Source organism: Microcaecilia unicolor, chromosome 7 (genome assembly GCF_901765095.1).
Source record: "Microcaecilia unicolor chromosome 7, aMicUni1.1, whole genome shotgun sequence".
Classification (NCBI taxonomy): domain Eukaryota; kingdom Metazoa; phylum Chordata; class Amphibia; order Gymnophiona; family Siphonopidae; genus Microcaecilia; species Microcaecilia unicolor.
This window is the reverse complement of record NC_044037.1, coordinates 43,138,901-43,158,957: the sequence shown is the minus strand read 5'-3', so window position 1 is coordinate 43,158,957 and position 20,057 is coordinate 43,138,901. Positions and strand designations below refer to the sequence as shown.

The 20,057-nt window shown below is 51.5% G+C and overlaps 1 protein-coding gene across 4 annotated transcripts in view; it reads right to left on the bottom strand.

The window, feature by feature from the left end:
* MAP7D3 (MAP7 domain containing 3) overlaps positions 1-20,057 on the bottom strand; it is a 387,643-nt gene that overhangs the window by 282,226 nt on the left and 85,360 nt on the right. For all 4 annotated transcript variants that reach the window (XM_030210055.1, XM_030210053.1, XM_030210056.1 and 1 more), the window contains exon 5: positions 6,652-6,766. In XM_030210055.1, coding sequence (XP_030065915.1) covers positions 6,652-6,766 — 115 coding nt within the window. The remainder of the gene's footprint in view (positions 1-6,651; positions 6,767-20,057) is intronic.

Below are 20,057 nucleotides of genomic sequence, written 5' to 3'. Positions count from 1 at the left end.
GGGCTTTGACAAAAGCAAACCTCTCATGAATCGAACGACTAAAGGCTGTCCAGAGATGGCTTTACCCTCTACACGATAATGGTAAGCACTAATCGCACTAAGGTGGTTCCTTACTGAGTTGGTCTTGAGAACAGACTCCGATAGGTGTAGAAGGTATTCAAGCAGGGTCTGTGCAGGACAAGAGCGAGGTTCTAGGGCCTTGCTCTCACACCAAACGACAAACCTCCTCCACTTAAAAAAGTAACTCTTCTTATTGGAATCCTTCCTAGAAGCAAGCAAGACACGGGAGACACCCTCAGACAGACCCAAGGTAGCAAAATCTACGCCCTCAACATCCAGGCCGTGAGAGCCAGAGACTGAAGGTTGGGGTGCAGAAGCACTCCGTCGTTCTGCGAAATGAGGGTTGGAAAACACTTCAATCTCCACGGTTCTTCAGAGGACAACTCCAAAAGAAGAGGGAACCAGATCTGACGGGGCCAAAAGGGCGCTTTCAGAATCATGGTGCCTCAGTCTTGCTTGAGCTTCAGTAAGGTCTTCCCCACCAAAGGTATGGGAGGATACGCATACAGGAGGCCCTTCCCCCAATGGAGGAGAAAGGCATCCAACGCTAGTCTGCCGTGTGCCTGAAGTCTGGAACAGAACTGAGGCAGCCTGTGATTGGTCTGGGAGGCAAAAAGGTCCACCGAGGGAGTGCCCCACTCTCGGAAGAGCTTGCATACCACTCTGGAATGGAGCGACCACTCGTGCGGCTGCATGAGTCTGCTCAATCTGTCGGCCAGACTGTTGTTTACACCTGCCAGCTATGAGGCTTGGAGAAGCATGCCATGCTGGCGTGCCCAGCGCCACATCCCGACGACCTCCTGACACAGGGGGCGAGATTCGGTGCCCCCCTGCTTGTTGATGTAGTACATTGCAACCTGATTGTCTGTCCGAATTTGGATAATTTGGAAGGACAGCTGATCTCTGAAAGCCTTCAGTGCGTTCCAGACCGCTTGGAGCTCCAGGAGGTTGATCTGAAGACCTGCTTCCTGGAGGAACCACATCCCTTGGGTGTGGAGCCCATCGACATGAGCTCCCCACCCCAGGAGAGATGCATCCATCGTCAGCACTTTTTGCGGCTGAGGAATTTGGAATGGGCGTCCCAAAGTCAAATTGGTTCGAATCGTCCACCAGCGCAGCGAATTGCGACAATTGATGGGCAGGCGGATAGCATCTTCCAGATTCCCGGTGGCCTGGCACCACTGGGAAGCTAGGGTCCATTGAGCTGATCTCATATGAAGACGAGCCATGGGAGTCACATGGACTGTAGAGGCCATATGGCCCAGGAGTCTCAACATCTGCTGAGCTGTGATCTGCTGGGATGTTCTGGACTGGGAGGCGAGGGACAGAAGGTTCTGAGCCCTCGCCTCGGGAAGGTAGGCCTGAGCCATCTGTGAATTCAGCAGAGCTCCTATGAATTCGAGAGATTGGACTGGCTGGAGATGGGACTTTGGGTAATTTATTACAAACCCCAGCAGCTCCAGGAGTTGAATAGTGCACTGCATGGACCGAAGAGCTCCCGCCTCTGAGGTGCTCTTCACCAGCCAATTGTCGAGATACGGGAACACGTGCACCCCCAGCTTGCGAAAGTACGCCGCAACCACTATGAGGCACTTCGTGAATACCCGTGGTGCAGAGGCGAGCCCAAAGGGCAGCACACAATAGTGGAAATGCCGTGTTCCCAGACAGAATCGTAGATACTGTCTGTGAGCTGGCAGTATTAGGATGTGAGTATAAGCATCCTTTAAATCCAGGGAGCATAGCCAGTTGTCTTTCTGAATCAGGGGAAGAAGGGTGCCCAAGGAAAGCATCCTGAACTTTTCTCGGACCAGATATTTGTTCAGGTCTCTCAGGTCTAGGATGGGGCACATCCCCCCCTGTTTTCTTTTCCACAATGAAGTACCTGGAATAGAATCCCTGCCCCTCCTGCCCGGGTGGCACGAACTCGACCGCATTGGCGCTGAGAAAGGCAGAGAGTTCCTCTGCAAGTACCTGCCTGTGGTGGGAGCTGAAGGATAGAACTCCCAGTGGGCAATCTGGCGGGGTGGAGATCAAATTCAGGGTGTATCCGCACCGCACTATTTGGAGAACCCACTGGTCGGAGGAGCTGGCAGTATCGGGATGTGCATATAAGCATCCTTTAAATCCAGGGAGCATAGCCAGTTGTCTTTCTGAATCAGGGGAAGAAGGGTGCCCAACGAAAGCATCCTGAACTTTTCTCGGACCAGATATTTGTTCAGGACTCTCAGGTCTAGGATGGGGCGCATCCCCCCTGTTTTCTTTTCCACAAGGAAGTACCTGGAATAGAATCCCTGCCCCTCCTGCCCGGGTGGCACAGGCTCGACCGCATTGGCGCTGAGAAGGGCAGAGAGTTCCTCTGCAAGTAGAGTTCCTCTGCAAGTACCTGCCTGTGGTGGGAGCTGAAGGATTGAACTCCCGGTGGGCAATTTGGCGGGGTGGAGATCAAATTCAGGGTGTATCCGCACCGCACTATTTGGAGAACCCACTGGTCGGAGGTTATGAGAGGCCACCTTTGGTGAAAAACTGTCAACCTCCCCCCGACCGGCAGGCCGTCCGGCACGGCTACTTTGATGGCAGCTATGTTCCCATGGATCCAGTCAAAAGCCCGTCCCCTGCTTTTGCTGTGGAACTGCAGGGGCCTGCTTAGTCGCACGATGTTGACGGGAACGAGCGCGCTGGGACTGTCCCTGTGCCTGAGGAGGCCTTCAGGCCGGCTGGTTGTACCTACGCTTGCTGTAAGCGTAGGGTGCAGCCTGCAGGGCCCGGGAAAAACGTCCACCTGCAGAGGTGGATGCTGAAGGCGCCTGGTGGGAGAGCTTGTCGAGAGCGGTTTCCTGCTGGTGCAGTTGGTCCACCAACTGCTCGACTTTCTCGCCGAAAATATTATCCCCCCGGCAAGGGACATCCGCCAGCCGTAGTTGAGTCCGGTTATCCAGGTCAGAAGCACACAGCCATGACAGCCTGCGCATCACTACACCCTGGGCCGCGGCTCTGGATGCCACATCACAGGTGTCATAAATACCCCTGGACAGGAACTTTCTGCAGGCCTTCCGCTGCCTGACCATCTCCTGAAAAGGCCTGGGCTGCTCCGGCGGGAGCTTGTCAACCAGGTCCGCCAGTTCCCGCACATTGTTCCGCATGTGGATGCTCATGTAGAGCTGGTAAGACTGGATTCTGGTCAAAAAAATGGAAGAATGATAGGCCTTCCTCCCAAACGAGTCCACAGTGCGAGACTCCCGCCCCAGGGGGTGCCGAGGCGGTATCCCTCGAACTCTGGCCCTCTTGAGAGCAGAGTCCACGACCGCTGAGTCATGTGGCAGCTGAGGTCGCATCAACTCCGGGTCTGTGTGGACTCTGTATTGGGACTCTGCTTTCTTAGGGATGGTGGGATTAGATAAGGGCTTCAACCAGTTCCGAAGCAGTGTCTCCTTCAGGACATTGTGCAATGGTACCGTGGAAGACTCTCTAGGTGGTGATGGATAGTCGAGGACTTCGAGCATCTCAGCTCTCGGCTCATCCACGGTAACCACTGGGAAGGGAATGCTAATAGACATGTCACGGACAAAAGAGGCAAAGGAGAGGCTCTCTGGAGGCGAGAGCTTCCTCTCCGGTGAAGGCATGGGGTCAAAGACCCGCAGACTCCTCGGAGGAGAAATATCTGGGATCCTCCTCCTCCCCCCACGAGGCCTCCTCCTCGGTGTCGGACATGAGCTCTCTGAGCTCAGACCGCAACCGGGCCCGTCTCGACCCCGAGGAACCGCGTCCTCGATGATGCTGCCGAGAGGTGGACTCCCGTGCCGGCGGGGATGAAGCTCCCTCCATCGACGTCGATTCCACCTGAGTGGAGATCGAGACCGGTGCCGCAAGCGGTACCGGTGTCGAAGACCGCATCACAGGGCCAGAGCCAGCCGGCGCTTCCATCAACGGCACCGTGGGCGCAAGCACCCCCGGTGCCGGCAGGGCCTGGCGCATCAGCCCCTCCAGGATACCTGGGAGGATGGCTCGGAGGCACTTGTCTAGGGCCGCTGTCGGGAGAGGTTGGGAAGCCGGTGCGGGCGTCGGTGCTCGAAGCTGCCCGGGTCCAGGAGACAGTACCGGGGTACCTGACGACCTGCGCAGCGACACCTCTTCAATAGAGGGGGAGCGCTCCTCTCGGCGTGGGCGCTTCTTAAGGATCGAATCGTCTCTCGACGTCCCTGAGCTGCCTGTGCCATGCACCCTGGGTGACCGATGATGGTGCTTCTTTGCAAGCTTCTTCCGATGCCCGTCATCGGCGCTCCGCAGCATGGAGGAAGAGGTGGAGTCTCCGCGCCCTCTGGGTGTCGGATCCAACAGGGTTCAGTCCCGATGGCCCTGGGCGGCGGGACCAGCCGAGGCGGACTGCCCACTCGGTTGTTCACCGCCGCCATCGCTGGCAGGTCGTCGGGCCAAGGGAACCTGTACTCCTGGGGTCGATGCCATGCTTGGCGTCGAAGTCGTTGACATTGGTACCGATACCAAAGTCCCAGGCGTCGACACCGGTGCCGCCGACGTCGAAGGGCCGGCGCAAGTTCTGAAAAGACGGTCCCGAAGAACTTGCCTCGCCACCTGCGTCCACTTTTTCAAGCTGAGACACAAGGTGCACGCCTTGGAATTATGCTCCGAATCGAGGCACTGGAGACACCAAGCGTGAGGATCAGTCTGCGAGATCTGCCGGCCGCACCGACCACACTTTTTGAATCTGCTCGGGACCTTTGAGGACATCGACAGAAAAATCATGTCGGCGAGGTCAAACTCATCGATGGTGGCAGTAAAAGTATAACACCACAAAAAGAGGAAATCGGACGCGCGGCCACAAGGCCGCAACGAAGCAAAATAAAAAGAAAATACTCAACGATAAGGGATTTCTTTTTTTTTTTTTTTACGAAAAAAGGGGATGCGTGAACGCACGCAGAGCAAAAGAAACCGCGGACTAGCCCGCGAAACGGTTTTCCGAGGCTGACACAGAGAGGGACGAAACTGCATCTCTCTCCAGCGCGGAAAAGAGAAAAACTGAGCGGGAGCGCACGGGCGGGAAGACGGCCGCGCATGCGCAGTGGGCGTACCCTGTGTGCGGGACCTCCTGCAAGAATTTTCTTCCAGTTCGAGGGGCTGCCGTGGACGTCAACCCAGTCATGAGAACAAGCAGCCTGCTTGTCCTCGGAGAACTTACTTTTACAACAGTACAGCGTGCATCAATTTTTGGACCTGGTACCTCGCTTTTGCAGTGAGGGAACCACTGAAGAGGTTTTAAGCTGAGACCTTGTTTTTATATCATTACAGCATGGCAGTTTTTGGATCTGGAACACCGCTTGTGCAGCAAGGGAACCATTGAAAAAGTTTTAAGCTGAGACCTTGCTTTTACAGCATGGCAGCAATTATTGGCCAGTCGAAAAAAGAAAAAAGTTGTTTTGACTATACAGCAGAAACATTTGCAGAAATATCACTAGGTCTAGGTCTCAGCTCTAAACATCTTTAATGCTCACTTTCTTTACATTTAGAGCTGAGATCGTACTTTGGCAGAAATTTCTGGACCTCTACAATGTGACCCGAGAGCCTGCCCTTCCTAACAGGAATCCATTTTGGATCCAAGGCCGTGCTTTTGTAGAAATGGAACCATGATAAGGTTCTTGGGCACAATGAGTTTTATGCAGTATTGCATGTATACCTACTAAATTCTTGTTTGTTCATTTACATTTACAGCACTTTCTTTATTGTTAATCTCATTCTTAGATCCAGAGGATTTCCAGTTGCAGTTCTGCTGTCTTGAGACTTGGGGCTCTGCTTGGTTCTGCTGTTTTGATTTCTGCTTCATACAGTACTGTTATTGATGGAAAAAAACAACTCAAGTGAGGCTGAACATGCAGTGATTTTGAGAAATGGGCTCCGCTTGAATCTGTATATGAAGTTAATAAATATGGTTTCCCTTGATCAGTTATGTACCTGTACAGTATTTCTGTTCACATTGCCTGCTGTACAATTGCTGTGCTGTATATATTGCTCTGTGTTTATGATCAAATTGCTGGTGTACAAATTTTTTACATTTTTTTGTTGCTGATTAGTGTTAATAAGCAATATTTTAATTAAAGATACTCTACGCCTGTTCTTCTGCATAAAGTATGTTTTCCATGCATTGTTTAAGGGGTTACCATTGTTTTCCATATTATCCAACTTTTCACTTGCCCGACAACAGGCCAGTCCCTTTTACATCGGATAATCAAGACACTACTGTAGCAGCAATAAATGGAGGTACTACAACAGAAACAGCTCATGGGAAAATGGATTGGGAGAGAGAGTACAACCAGAACAAGATGGTGTGACTCTTCTCTCTATCCTCCTCATTTTTAAAAGGTTTGTGAACAACACTAGTGCATCCACACACATGACATCCACCCATCAAAAGGTTTGAGGGGACACTGGTTGTAAGAATCAGTCATAATGGTAGATAAGACGACTCTGATAGTTTTTATCTTCCATCATCATCTATGTTGCCTCACAAATTTTTCTTCAAAACCAATTACTAACAAAAACATTTAATTTGTCTCAGTATCTAACTTTAATTACATCACTTACTGGTTTTATTATCTGGTTCTGAAGTTGGCGCCCCTCCCCATGACCATCTTTTCTGTCGTTGTTCTAATCGTTGGCTACGCTCCAAAGTGCGCCTTAGAGCTGCTTCATATCGTTCCTATAAGAAAATATTGTCTTGGTTAAATTAAAAATATTATACGTAGAAAATATTTAAGAAGAAAATGTAGTCTTTGATATAATTTATTTATTTATTTGCTACATTTGTACCTCACATTTTCCCACCTATTTGCAGGCTCAATGTGGCTTACATTATATTGCAAAAGATATAGTTATGAACAGAGTGAGAGGTTTGTTCGTAAGAATTAAGGAAGATATGTCTGTGGAATAAAGCGAATGCTACATACCTGTAGAAGGTATTCTCCGAGGACAGCAGGCTGATTGTTCTCACTGATGGGTGACGTCCACGGCAGCCCCTCCAATCGGAATACATTCTAGCAAAGTCCTTTGCTAGTCCTCGCGCGCCGATGCGCACCGCGCATGCGCGGCCGTCTTCCCGCCCGAACCGGCTCGTGCCGGCCAGTCTCATATGTAGCAAAAACAAAGAGAAGGGAAGACACAACTCCAAAGGGGAGGCGGGCGGGTTTGTGAGAACAATCAGCCTGCTGTCCTCGGAGAATACCTTCTACAGGTATGTAGCATTCGCTTTCTCCGAGGACAAGCAGGCTGCTTGTTCTCACTGATGGGGTATCCCTAGCCCCCAGGCTCACTCAAAACAACAACAATGGTCAATTGGGCCTCGCAATGGCGAGGACATAACTGAGATTGACCTAACAATTTTTCCAACTAACTGAGAGTGCAGCCTGGAACAGAACAAAACATGGGCCTAGGGGGGTGGAGTTGGATTCTAAACCCCGAACAGATTCTGAAGCACTGACTGCCCGAACCGACTGTCGCGTCGGGTATCCTGCTGCAGGCAGTAATGAGATGTGAATGTGTGGACAGATGACCACGTCGCAGCTTTGCAAATCTCTTCAATAGTGGCTGACTTCAAGTGGGCTACCGACGCTGCCATGGCTCTAACATTATGAGCCGTGACATGACCCTCAAGAGCCAGCCCAGCCTGGGCATAAGTGAAGGAAATGCAATCTGCTAGCCAATTGGATATGGTGCGTTTTCCTACAGCTACTCCCCTCCTGTTGGGATCAAAAGAAACAAACAATTGGGCGGACTGTCTGTTGGGCTGTGTCCGCTCCAGATAGAAGGCCAATGCTCTCTTGCAGTCCAATGTGTGCAGCTGACGTTCAGCAGGGCAGGAATGAGGACGGGGAAAAAATGTTGGCAAGACAATTGACTGGTTCAGATGGAACTCCGACACAACCTTTGGCAAGAACTTAGGGTGAGTGCGGAGGACTACTCTGTTATGATGAAATTTGGTGTAAGGGGCCTGGGCTACCAGGGACTGAAGCTCACTGACTCTATGAGCTGAAGTAACTGCCACCAAGAAAATGACCTTACAGGTCAAGTACTTCAGATGGCAGGAATTCAGTGGCTCAAAAGGAGGTTTCATCAGCTGGGTGACGACGACATTGAGATCCCATGACACTGTAGGAGGCTTGACAGGGGGCTTTGACAAAAGCAAACCTCTCATGAAGCGAACAACTAAAGGCTGTCCTGAGATCGGCTTACCTTCCACACGGTAATGGTATGCACTGATTGCACTAAGGTGAACCCTTACAGAGTTGGTCTTGAGACCGGACTCAGACAAGTGCAGAAGGTATTCAAGCAGGGTCTGTGTAGGACAAGAGCGAGGATCTAGGGCCTTGCTGTCACACCAGACGGCAAACCTCCTCCATAGAAAGAAGTAACTCCTCTTAGTGGAATCTTTCCTGGAAGCAAGCAAGATGCGGGAGACACCCTCTGACAGACCCAAAGAGGCAAAGTCTACGCTCTCAACATCCAGGCCGTGAGAGCCAGGGACCAGAGGTTGGGATGCAGAAGCGCCCCTTCGTCCTGTGTGATGAGGGTCGGAAAACACTCCAATCTCCACGGTTCTTCGGAGGACAATTCCAGAAGAAGAGGGAACCAGATCTGACGCGGCCAAAAAGGAGCAATCAGAATCATGGTGCCTCGGTCTTGCTTGAGTTTCAACAAAGTCTTCCCCACCAGAGGTATGGGAGGATAAGCATACAGCAGACCCTCCCCCCAGTCCAGGAGGAAGGCATCCGATGCCAGTCTGCCGTGGGCCTGAAGCCTGGAACAGAACTGAGGGACTTTGTGGTTGGCTCGAGATGCGAAGAGATCTACCAAGGGGGTGCCCCACACCTGGAAGATCTGTCGCACTACACGGGAATTGAGCGACCACTCGTGAGGTTGCATAATCCTGCTCAACCTGTCGGCCAGACTGTTGTTTACGCCTGCCAGATATGTGGCTTGGAGCACCATGCCGTGACGGCGAGCCCAGAGCCACATGCTGAAGGCTTCCTGACACAGGGGGCGAGATCCGGTGCCCCCCTGCTTGTTGACGTAATACATGGCAACCTGGTTGTCTGTCTGAATTTGGATAATTTGGTGGGACAGCCGATCTCTGAAAGCCTTCAGAGCGTTCCAGATCGCTCGTATCTCCAGAAGATTGATCTGCAGATCGCGTTCCTGGAGGGACCATCGACATGAGCTCCCCACCCCAGGAGAGACGCATCCGTGGTCAGCACTTTTTGTGGCTGAGGAATTTGGAAAGGACGTCCCAGAGTCAAATTGGACCAAATCGTCCACCAATACAGGGATTTGAGAAAACTCGTGGACAGGTGGATCATGTCTTCTAGATCCCCAGCAGCCTGAAACCACTGGGAAGCTAGGGTCCATTGAGCAGATCTCATGTGAAGGCGGGCCATGGGAGTCACATGAACTATGGAGGCCATGTGGCCCAGCAATCTCAACATCTGCCGAGCTGTGATCTGCTGGGACGCTCGCACCCGCGAGACGAGGGACAAGTTGTTGGCTCTCGTCTCTGGGAGATAGGCGCGAGCCGTCCGAGAATCCAGCAGAGCTCCTATGAATTCGAGTTGCTGCACTGGGAGAAGATGGGACTTTGGATAATTTATCACAAACCCCAGTAGCTCCAGGAGGCGAATAGTCATCTGCATGGACTGCAGGGCTCCTGCCTCGGACGTGTTCTTCACCAGCCAATCGTCGAGATATGGGAACACGTGTACCCCCAGCCTGCGAAGTGCTGCTGCTACTACAGCCAAGCACTTTGTGAACACCCTGGGCGCAGAGGCGAGCCCAAAGGGTAGCACACAGTACTGGAAGTGACGTGTGCCCAGCTGAAATCGCAGATACTGTCTGTGAGCTGGCAGTATCGGGATGTGTGTGTAGGCATCCTTCAAGTCCAGAGAGCATAGCCAATCGTTTTCCTGAATCATGGGAAGTAGGGTGCCCAGGGAAAGCATCCTGAACTTTTCTTTGACCAGATATTTGTTCAGGGCCCTTAGGTCTAGGATGGGACGCATCCCCCCTGTTTTCTTTTCCACAAGGAAGTACCTGGAATAGAATCCCAGCCCTTCTTGCCCGGATGGCACGGGCTCGACCGCATTGGCGCTGAGAAGGGCGGAGAGTTCCTCTGCAAGTACCTGCTTGTGCTGGAAGCTGTAAGACTGAGCTCCCGGTGGACAATTTGGAGGTTTTGAGGCCAAATTGAGGGTGTATCCTTGCCGGACTATTTGGAGAACCCACTGATCGGAGGTTATGAGAGGCCACCTTTGGTGAAAAGCTTTCAACCTCCCTCCGACTGGCAGGTCGCCCGGCACTGACACTTGGATGTCGGCTATGCTCTGCTGGAGCCAGTCAAAAGCTCGCCCCTTGCTTTTGCTGGGGAGCCGAGGGGCCTTGCTGAGTCGCACGCTGCTGACGAGAGCGAGCGCGCTGGGGCTTAGCCTGGGCCGCAGGCTGTCGAGAAGGAGGATTGTACCTACGCTTGCCAGAAGAGTAGGGAACAGTCTTCCTTCCCCCCAAAAATCTTCTACCTGTGGAGGTAGATGCTGAAGGCTGCCGGCGGGAGAACTTGTCGAATGCGGTATCCCGCTGGTGGAGATGCTCTACCACCTGCTCGACCTTCTCTCCAAAAATATTGTCCGCACGGCAAGGCGAGTCCGCAATCTGCTGCTGGAGTCTATTCTCCAGGTCGGAGGCACGCAGCCATGAGAGCCTGCGCATCACCACACCTTGAGCAGCGGCCCTGGACGCAACATCAAAGGTGTCATACACCCCTCTGGCCAGGAATTTTCTGCACGCCTTCAGCTGCCTGACCACCTCCTGAAAAGGCTTGGCTTGCTCAGGGGGGAGCGCATCAACCAAGCCCGCCAACTGCCGCACATTGTTCCGCATGTGTATGCTCGTGTAGAGCTGGTAAGACTGAATTTTGGCCACGAGCATAGAGGAATGGTAGGCCTTCCTCCCAAAGGAGTCTAAGGTTCTAGAGTCTTTGCTCGGGGGCGCCGAAGCATGCTCCCTAGAACTCTTAGCCTTCTTTAGGGCCAAATCCACAACTCCAGAGTCATGAGGCAACTGGGTGCGCATCAGCTCTGGGTCCCCATGGATCCGGTACTGGGACTCGATCTTCTTGGGAATGTGGGGATTACTTAGTGGCTTGGTCCAGTTCGCAAGCAATGTCTTTTTTAGGACATGGTGCAAGGGAACAGTGGACGCTTCCTTAGGTGGAGAAGGATAGTCCAGGAGCTCAAACATTTCAGCCCTGGGCTCGTCCTCCACAACCACCGGGAAGGGGATGGCCGTAGACATCTCCCGGACAAAGGAAGCGAAAGACAGACTCTTAGGAGGAGAAAGCTGTCTTTCAGGAGAGGGAGTGGGATCGGAAGGAAGACCCTCAGACTCCTCGTCAGAGAAATATCTGGGGTCTTCTTCCTCTTCCCACGAGGCCTCACCCTCGGTGTCAGACACAAGTTCACGGACCTGTGTCTGCAACCGTGCCCGACTCGACTCCGTGGAGCCACGTCCACGATGGGGGCGTCAAGAGGTAGACTCCCTCGCCCGCATCGGCGAAGCTCCCTCCGCCGACGTAGTCGGGGAGCCCTCCTGGGAGGTGGCCGCAGTCGGCACCGCATGCGGTACCGACGTCGGGGACCTCACCCCGGGCGATGGGCCAGCCGGCGCCACACTCGACGGTACCGGAGGCGCAAGCACCGCCGGTACCGGAGGGGTAGGGCGCAACAGCTCTCCCAGAATCTCTGGGAGAACGGCCCGGAGGCTCTCGTTCAGAGCGGCTGCAGAGAAAGGCAGAGAGGTCGATGCAGGCGTCGACGTCAGAACCTGTTCCGGGCGTGGAGGCTGTTCCGGGCTGTCCAGAGTGGAGCGCATCGACACCTCCTGAACAGAGGGCGAGCGGTCCTCTCGGTGCCGATGCCTGCTGGGTGCCGACTCCCTCGGCGACCCAGAGCTCTCGGTGCCGACGCGGGGAAGAGACCGGTGTCGATGCTTCTTCGACTTCTTCCGAAGCATGTCACCGGAGCTCCCCGGCACCGACGAGGAGGACGTAGAATCCAGCCGTCGCTTCCTCGGGGCCGAGGCCGAAGGAGGTCGATCTCGGGGGGGGCTGTACCGCAGGAGCCCTCAGGGTAGGGGGAGACCCACCCGAAGGCTCACCGCCACCAGCAGGGGAATGGACAGCCCTCACCTGCACTCCAGACGATGCACCACTGTCCGACGACATCAGCAGACGAGGTCCCGGTACCACCGACGTCGATGCAGTCGCCCGATGCCTCAGCGCCGATGCAGAGACTCGATGCCTCGATGCTCCCGATACACTAGCAGCCGAGGAAGAAGGTCTGGACGCTGACGACGTCGATGCACTCGATGCCCCCGGTACCAATGCCGACGAAGAGTCCGAGAACAAAACGTTCCACTGGGCCAATCTCGCTACCTGAGTCCGCCTTTGTAACAGGGAACACAGACTACAGTTCTGAGGACGGTGCTCGGCCCCCAGACACTGAAGACACGACGAGTGCCTATCAGTGAGCGAGATTACCCGGGCGCACTGGGTGCACTTCTTGAAGCCGCTGGAAGGCTTCGATGTCATGGGCGGAAAAATCAAGCCGGCGAAATCAAAATCCGAAATGACGAAAGTGAGCACCAAAACTTTAAGGGAGAAAAATCTCGACCGAGGCCGAAAAGAGGCCTATCCCGATGACGAAAGAAAACTTACCGGGGCAAAATCTGAAAAAATACGGGAAGGGGCAAACGAAACCCGAGAGGGCTTCCGGAGCACTTCCCAACAGTTTTTGAGGATTTTCCGAAGAAAAAACACGTCGAAAAAAGGACGCGCGAGGTCGACTTTCCGGGGCTCGACACGGCGAAAACACAACCGTACCGAGTGCGGACGAAAGAAGACTGGCCGGCACAAGCCGGTTTCGGGCGGGAAGACGGCCGCGCATGCGCGGTGCGCGCGGGCGCGCGAGGGCTAGCAAAGGACTTTGCTAGTGAAGATTCCGATTGGAGGGGCTGCCGTGGACGTCACCCATCAGTGAGAACAAGCAGCCTGCTTGTCCTCGGAGAATAAGCAATAACAAAAATCTTCAAATTCACTGGTTATTTCTCAAATAATGCTCTAAAAAAAAAAAACAGGATAATGTGCTACAAAATAATCAATTAAATGTGAAGAAGAGTGCCCTCAGAGATAACCACTCTCGTTTAGTGGTTAATAATAACTTCTGCCAGGTGGTATAGCACTTCATTCATCAGGCTACTCTTCATTTAACACCGTGCTGTGTGCTATTTATGTAACTCGTGTAGTCAAATACAAAAACTTAGTAAACATAAACCAATGATAGCCAGCTGCCACTTAACTAATATTCAGTATCAAAGAAGACTTACCTTTGGAGCCCCGCATCCTTACTATCCGGATGCCCAGGGCTCCTGAAGTTCAATAGCAAAGGACTGCTCTCCCCTGGAATAGCCAATTGTATGTACTGTTTCTTTCATAGCGTTGGGAGGTGGGATGAGGTTACTGACCACAGGGGAAAGGGGAAAGCCATGGCCTTTTTTTTTCTGCTGAACTTCACTGCATGAAGGAAGGAGAAAGGCAGGAAAGGACAGAAGGGTAGAGGAGGGACCTGGGGTGACCAGGTGTACCCCTAAAGGCAGCACCACTCAGCCACACACCCTATAACTCTACTAAACTGGCAAACCCAGAATAAGAGCTGCAATCCAATGAGGTCAGGAGATTGTGAGAGACCAGCTATCCGCCTGCTGGAAACAGAGAATACTGACTGGCCAAGGAGCATTCAGTTCAGTGCTCTCTATCTCCACCTGCTGGTAGATGGTCACAACTCATAAAGTTTCTGGATTCATCTGCTGCTGATGCTAAGGAAACGTCCATCTGCCGCTTTATGCTGCTTTTTTGGACATTTTTATGTTTCAAAAATGATGTCAGTCCTGCAAAGACACGACGCAAGTCCCTCAAAGAGACATGATGTCCAGTCTGCAAAGAGACAGGATGCCAACCCTTGCAGAATGGATCTTGTGCAGAAAAAAAAAAAAAGATTGCAGACCTGAGCAAAAAAGGGGTGCCAAACCCATGGAAACTGCATCAACAAGGGACTAGACTCCTACAAATGGAAATGTAAAAAACAAAAGCTGGGGTTATCCATCATTAACCAATCAGAGCAAAGGAAGTAGAAATTAGACCTTACCTGCTAATTTGCTTTCTTTTAGTCCCTCCGGACCGGACCAGGATTGGACTGATGGGTTGTATACGCCTTCCAGCAGGTGGAGACTTAGAAAATTGTGAGTCTAGAGAGCCAATGAGAGCCCTGGCCATATGACCCTAGCCTCAGTATTTGACTAGCAAAGCAGGAAAGAAAAGGAAGACCACCCTTCTGTGCACCGTGGAATCAAAGCAGCCACAAAGCACTCCTTAAACATGCTTAACCAACGGCCATGCCGTGTATTAGGGCTCACCAGCAACTCTCACCAGAGAAGTGGTATGGCCCACTGAAAATCTTATATATACAAGCCTTTTTTTTTTTTTGTATAACTATAAACTTGCAAAACAAGTCCGTCTCTGATATCTGAACTTGCAGTACCCGAACTGTGCTGGCCTTAAATGCAAATCAATTTAAGCCACCAACTTTACACACATAGAAGCTCATTTTCAAAGCACTTAGACTTACAAAGTTCCATAGGTTAATATGAAACTATGTAAGTCTAAGTGCTTTGAAAATATGTCTGCACGGCACTAAATTATGGAATGCTCTATCCAAACAAATAAAATCCACCCAGAACTACCTGAACTTCCGTAAATTATTGAAATCAGTATTGTTTAAGAAGGCTTATTCTCCAGGTTAAACGTAACCAAAAATTAACTATCACCATAACTTTCAGACCCAAGGACTATAATTACCTGTTACTATCTCTTGTCTTTTGCTGTTTAATTGTTATTTTATATCTTTACAAGCAGTAAAGCCCGTTACAACAGGCGACATTTCTGTTGTGCGTAATGTAATGAAATAGCCAAACGGGCAATATGTTTTATTTCTGAAATGTAAAGAGAGAGAGAGAGAGAGTGTGTATATGTGTGTGTGAGAGTGAGTGTGTGAGAGACAGAGAACGTGTGTGTGCGCGTCTGTGTGAAAGAGATTGTGAGTGAGTTCAGAGAGAGACGGAGATTGTGTATACGTGTGTTTGTGTGTGTGTGTGTGAGAGAGAGACAGAGAAAGTGTGTGTGTGCATCTGTGTGAGAGTGAGTCGAGAGTGTGTATATGTGTGAGTGTGAGAGAGACATAGAAAGTGTGTGTGTGTGCAAGAGTGTGAGTGAGTTGAGAGACAGAGAGAGATTGTGCATGTGTGTGTGAGCGTGTGAGAGAGACAGAGAAAGTGTGTGTGCGCGCGTCTGTGTGAAAGAGAGTGTGAGAGTGAGTTGAGAGGCAGAGTGTGTGCCCCCCTGTAGCCACCCAGCGATTCTCCTCTCTCCCCTGCCCCCCCCCTCTCCATCCACCCAGCGATTCTCCTCTCCCCTGCCCCCCTCTCCATCCACCCAGCGATTCTCCTCTCTCCCCTGCCCCCCTCCAGCCACCCAGCGATTCTCCTCTCTCCCCTGCCCCCCATCTCCAGCCACCCAGTGATTCTCCTCTCTCCCCTGCCCCCCCTCCAGTTTTGGGAAATAGGTGGCTGACATAAAGGCAAAATTATCCCCAATTCTGACAACAGAAATTTTGTTCATGCTCGTGCTCCAGCGGGAATAGTTGTTTACATCCTTGACAGCGCAGCATGCTTGCCTTATAGTAGCTACTGCCTCCTCCTTCCTTTTGGTTCTTCCCCTCACCTGCTTGTGCGTATTCCCAACCGCACATGTAGTGAGCTCTCAGCATCCAGGCTTCCTTCTGAAGCCGCACTCATGCCAGCACGCCTGCTGTGTACGTCGGGAGACCAGTGACGTGCCGCACATGCGTAGCACGTCAGTCACTCTTCATTTATATAGTAGGATTCTCAATTTGTATAATTGTTCTTCTTGTACTGTAGCTTGCACTACAGACTTATGTAAGCCACTTTGAGCCTGCGATCAGTGGGAAAAGGTGGGATATAAATGTAATAATAAATAAATAAATAGCTGAACGAACTTCCAAGCATAAGAAAAAAATCTGAAGACTTGAAAGAACATGGGAGGGGCCTGGTCCGGAGGGACTAAAGGAAAGCAAATTAGCAGGTAAGGTCTAATTTCTACTTCCTTAGCATCCCTCCGGACCGGACCAGGGTTGGACTGATGGGAAGTAACAAAGCAGTAGACCTACGGGAGGGACCCGAGCAAACCCGCTGTGAGTACTCGAGACACAAAGACACCCTCCTGCCGGCATTGTACATCAAGTCTGTAATGTTTAGAAAAGGAATGAAGAGAGGACCACGTCGCCGTCTTACAAATGTCGGCCGGAGGCACCAAGAAACACTCCGCCCATGAAGCGGCCTGGCCTCTCGTGGAGTGAGCATTTACACTGTGTGGAACCACTCTACCAGCCAGAATGTAAGCAGAAGCTATCATTTCTTTAATCCACCGAGATAACCTGGGCTTAGAAGCGACCAACCCCTGACGGCTACCGGCAAAAAGAACGAAAAGACAATCCGTGCAACAAAACTCTTCAGTAACTGCGAAATAGCGTTTAAGCACTCTCTTAATATCCAAAGTACGCAATTTCCTCTACTGCTCTGTACCTGAGACGGACCCCAAGACAGGAAGAAAAACCCGCTGGCAAAGATGAAAACTGGAAACTACTTTAGGTAGGAAAGAAGGAACCGGACGTAAAACCACTCTCTCCTTTGAAAACTCCAAAAATGGAGACCGACAGGAAAAAGCTTGCAACTCCGATACCCTCCTTGCTGAAGCAATGGCCACTAAAAACACAGTCTTAAGAGTCAAATCCTTAAGAGAACACGCAGACAGCGGCTCAAAAGGAGGACCAGTTAGAGCCGAAAGCACAATATTGACATCCCACGATGGAAAGACTGATTTGACTGGAGGACAAAGAAGACTATTTTCAAAAAAACGGGCAACATCGCAAAGACTAGATAAGGTCTAACCCCGAATCCGACCTCTGAAACAGGAAAGAGCTGCCGCCTGTACCTTAAGAGAGGAGAGAGACAAGCCTTTATGAAAACCCCGCTGCAAAAAATCCAACATCTGTGGTACAGAAGCCCAAAAAGGAGCAATACCAGCATCCAAACACCAAGCTTCAAAAATCCTCCAGGTGCGGGTATAACTTAGCGAAGTCGAGTGCCGACGAGACCGAAGCATGGTAGCAATCACTGGAGCCGAAAAACCTCTCTTAGCTAGGCGAGCTCGTTCAAGAGCCAAGCCGTAAGACAAAATCGAGCCGGGTCTGGGTGCGATATTGGACCTTGCAAGAGCAGGGGGACTTGTGCACCAGAAGACGAAGAGGAGCCGCCGACCGAAGACACTGAAGGTCCGCGAACCAAGGATGCCGAACCCAATCTGGAGCCACCAGAACTACCAGACCCCCGTGTTCCTCGATCCTTTGGCGGAGACAACCTAATAGAGGCCACGGAGGAAACGCGTAAAGCAGACCAGAAGGCCACTGCTGCAGGAGAGTGTCTATTCCCGCCGCTCTTGCGTCCCTTCGGCAACTGAAGAAGTGAGGAACCTTCGAGTTGAGACTGGAGGCAAAAAGATTATTATTATTAACATTTGTATAGCACTACCAGACGCACGCAGCACTGAACACCTGACATAGAGAGACAGTCCCTGCTCAATAGAGCTTATAATCTAAAAATAACTCAGACAGACAAGACAATTAAGGGTGAGGGAAGTACTAGGTGAGAAGGAACAAGGGGAGGTAATTGAGTAGTAGCTAGGAGCCAAAAGCAGTGGTGAAAAGTGGGTTTTTAGCATGGATTTGAAAAGATCTAGTACTGGAGTGTCCCACTTCGCTACTATCAACTGAAACGCTTGATTGCTGAGAGACCATTCCCCTGGATCGAGAGTGTGGCGACTGAAAAAATCTGCCTGAATGTTTTCGACTCCTGCCACATGGGAGGCTGAAATGGCACAGAGGTGAACTTCTGCCCACACCATAAGCCTCGCCGCCTCTTGACTTCGGGGCAGCAAATTCTCACTTCTTTTTTTTTTTTTAAGAAACCAACTCAAATCCCACAGCAACGTTGCTGCCTACTCGTTAGCACACAGGGGAAAGATAGGATTTTAAACAACAGTGGCTGCCTCTCCCAAAGGGGAGAGAAGGGAGATGGGGAGGAAAGGGGGGGAGGGACCCAGGACACCCGAGTATAACACCCCAGAGGCTGCAAAGAAAAAATTAAGACCTTACTGGCATGCCTCTAAACAGAACTCCCCAGGCACAGAAGGCAAATAGAATAAAATAAAATAATTCTGATTGAGAAACAAGAAGAGAGAGAGACTAAAGGGCACTAAAGGGCTCACCTCCTACCTGCTGGGAGACTGAGAACTACTGAGGCTAGGGTCATATGGCCAGGGCTCTCACTGGCTCTCTAGACTCAGAATTTTCTCAGTCTCCACCTGCTGGAAGGCGAATACAACCCATCAGTGCAATCCTGGTCCGGTCCGGAGGGATGCTAAGGAAGACAATCCAGCTTATTTTCGAAAGAGAAGGATGCCCATATTTCGACCCAAATCGGGAGATGGGCGACCTTCTCTTATGGGCGCCCAAATTGGTATAATTGAAAGCCGATTTTGGGCACCTCCAACTGCAGTCTGTCGCGGGAACAAACAAAGTTGACGGGGGCGTGTCAGAGGCGTGGTGAAGGCGGGACTGGGGCGTGTTTATCGGCCGAGAGATGGGCACCCTCGGCCAATAATGGACAAAAGAAGGGGGGCAGTAGCGAGAATTTGGGTCGCTTTTTTTGGACCCTTTTTTTCACGAACAAGTCCCCAAAAAGTGCCCAAACTGCCCAGATGACCACCGGAGGGAATCGGGGATGACCTCCCCTGACTCCCCCAGTGGTCACTAACCCCCTCCCACCACAAAAAAAGAACTTTAAAAACTTTTTTTTTGCCAGCCTGTATGCCAGCCTCAAATGTCATACCCAGCTCCATCACAGCAGTATGCAGGTCCCTGGAGCAGTTGTTAGTGGGTGCAGTGGACTTCAGGCAGGTGGACCCAGGCCCATCCCCCCCCACCTGTTACACTTGTGGTGGTAAATGGGAGCCCTCCAAACCGCCCCCAAAACCCACTGTACCCACATCTAGGTGCCCCCCTTCACCCATAAGTGCTATGGTAATGGTGTAGAGTTGTGGGGAGTGGGTTTTGGGGGGATTTGGGGGGCTCAGCACCCAAGGTAAGGGAGCTATGGACTTGGGAGGTATTTTAATTTTTTTTTTTTTTTTACTTTTTACAAGTGCCCCTAGGGTGACCGTTTGGTGTCCTGGCATGTGAGGGGGACCAGTGCACTACGAATCCTGGCCCCTCCCATGACCAAATGCCTTGGAGTTGTTTGTTTTTGAGCTGGGCGGCTTCGGTTTCCATTATCGCTGAAAACCGATACCGCCCATCTCAAATCCGCCCAAATCCAATGCATTTGCCCGGCACCAACCGTATTATTGAAACAAAAGATGGACGCCCATCTTTTTCGAAAATACGGTCTGTCCCGCCCCTTCGCGGACCCGTCCTCTGAGATAGTCGCCCATGGAGATGGGCGTCCGCGTTCGATTATGCCCCTCCATGTTGGTGAACTGTAGGGAACTAAGTCTCTGAAAAACAACATGGGAAGCAGCTGTAGATAATAAAAGAGTAGTATACTGAAAGAATCCACGCTCACGCCGCCAAGGAATAACAAAAAAAAATCCTGCAACTCACTGACGGTAATACCATGCAGAAATGGCACAAAGCTCCTCTGATCATGTGGAAAACTGCAGAGGGAATGAACCGGAAAACCCAGATAACAGCCTTGGCTTTCAG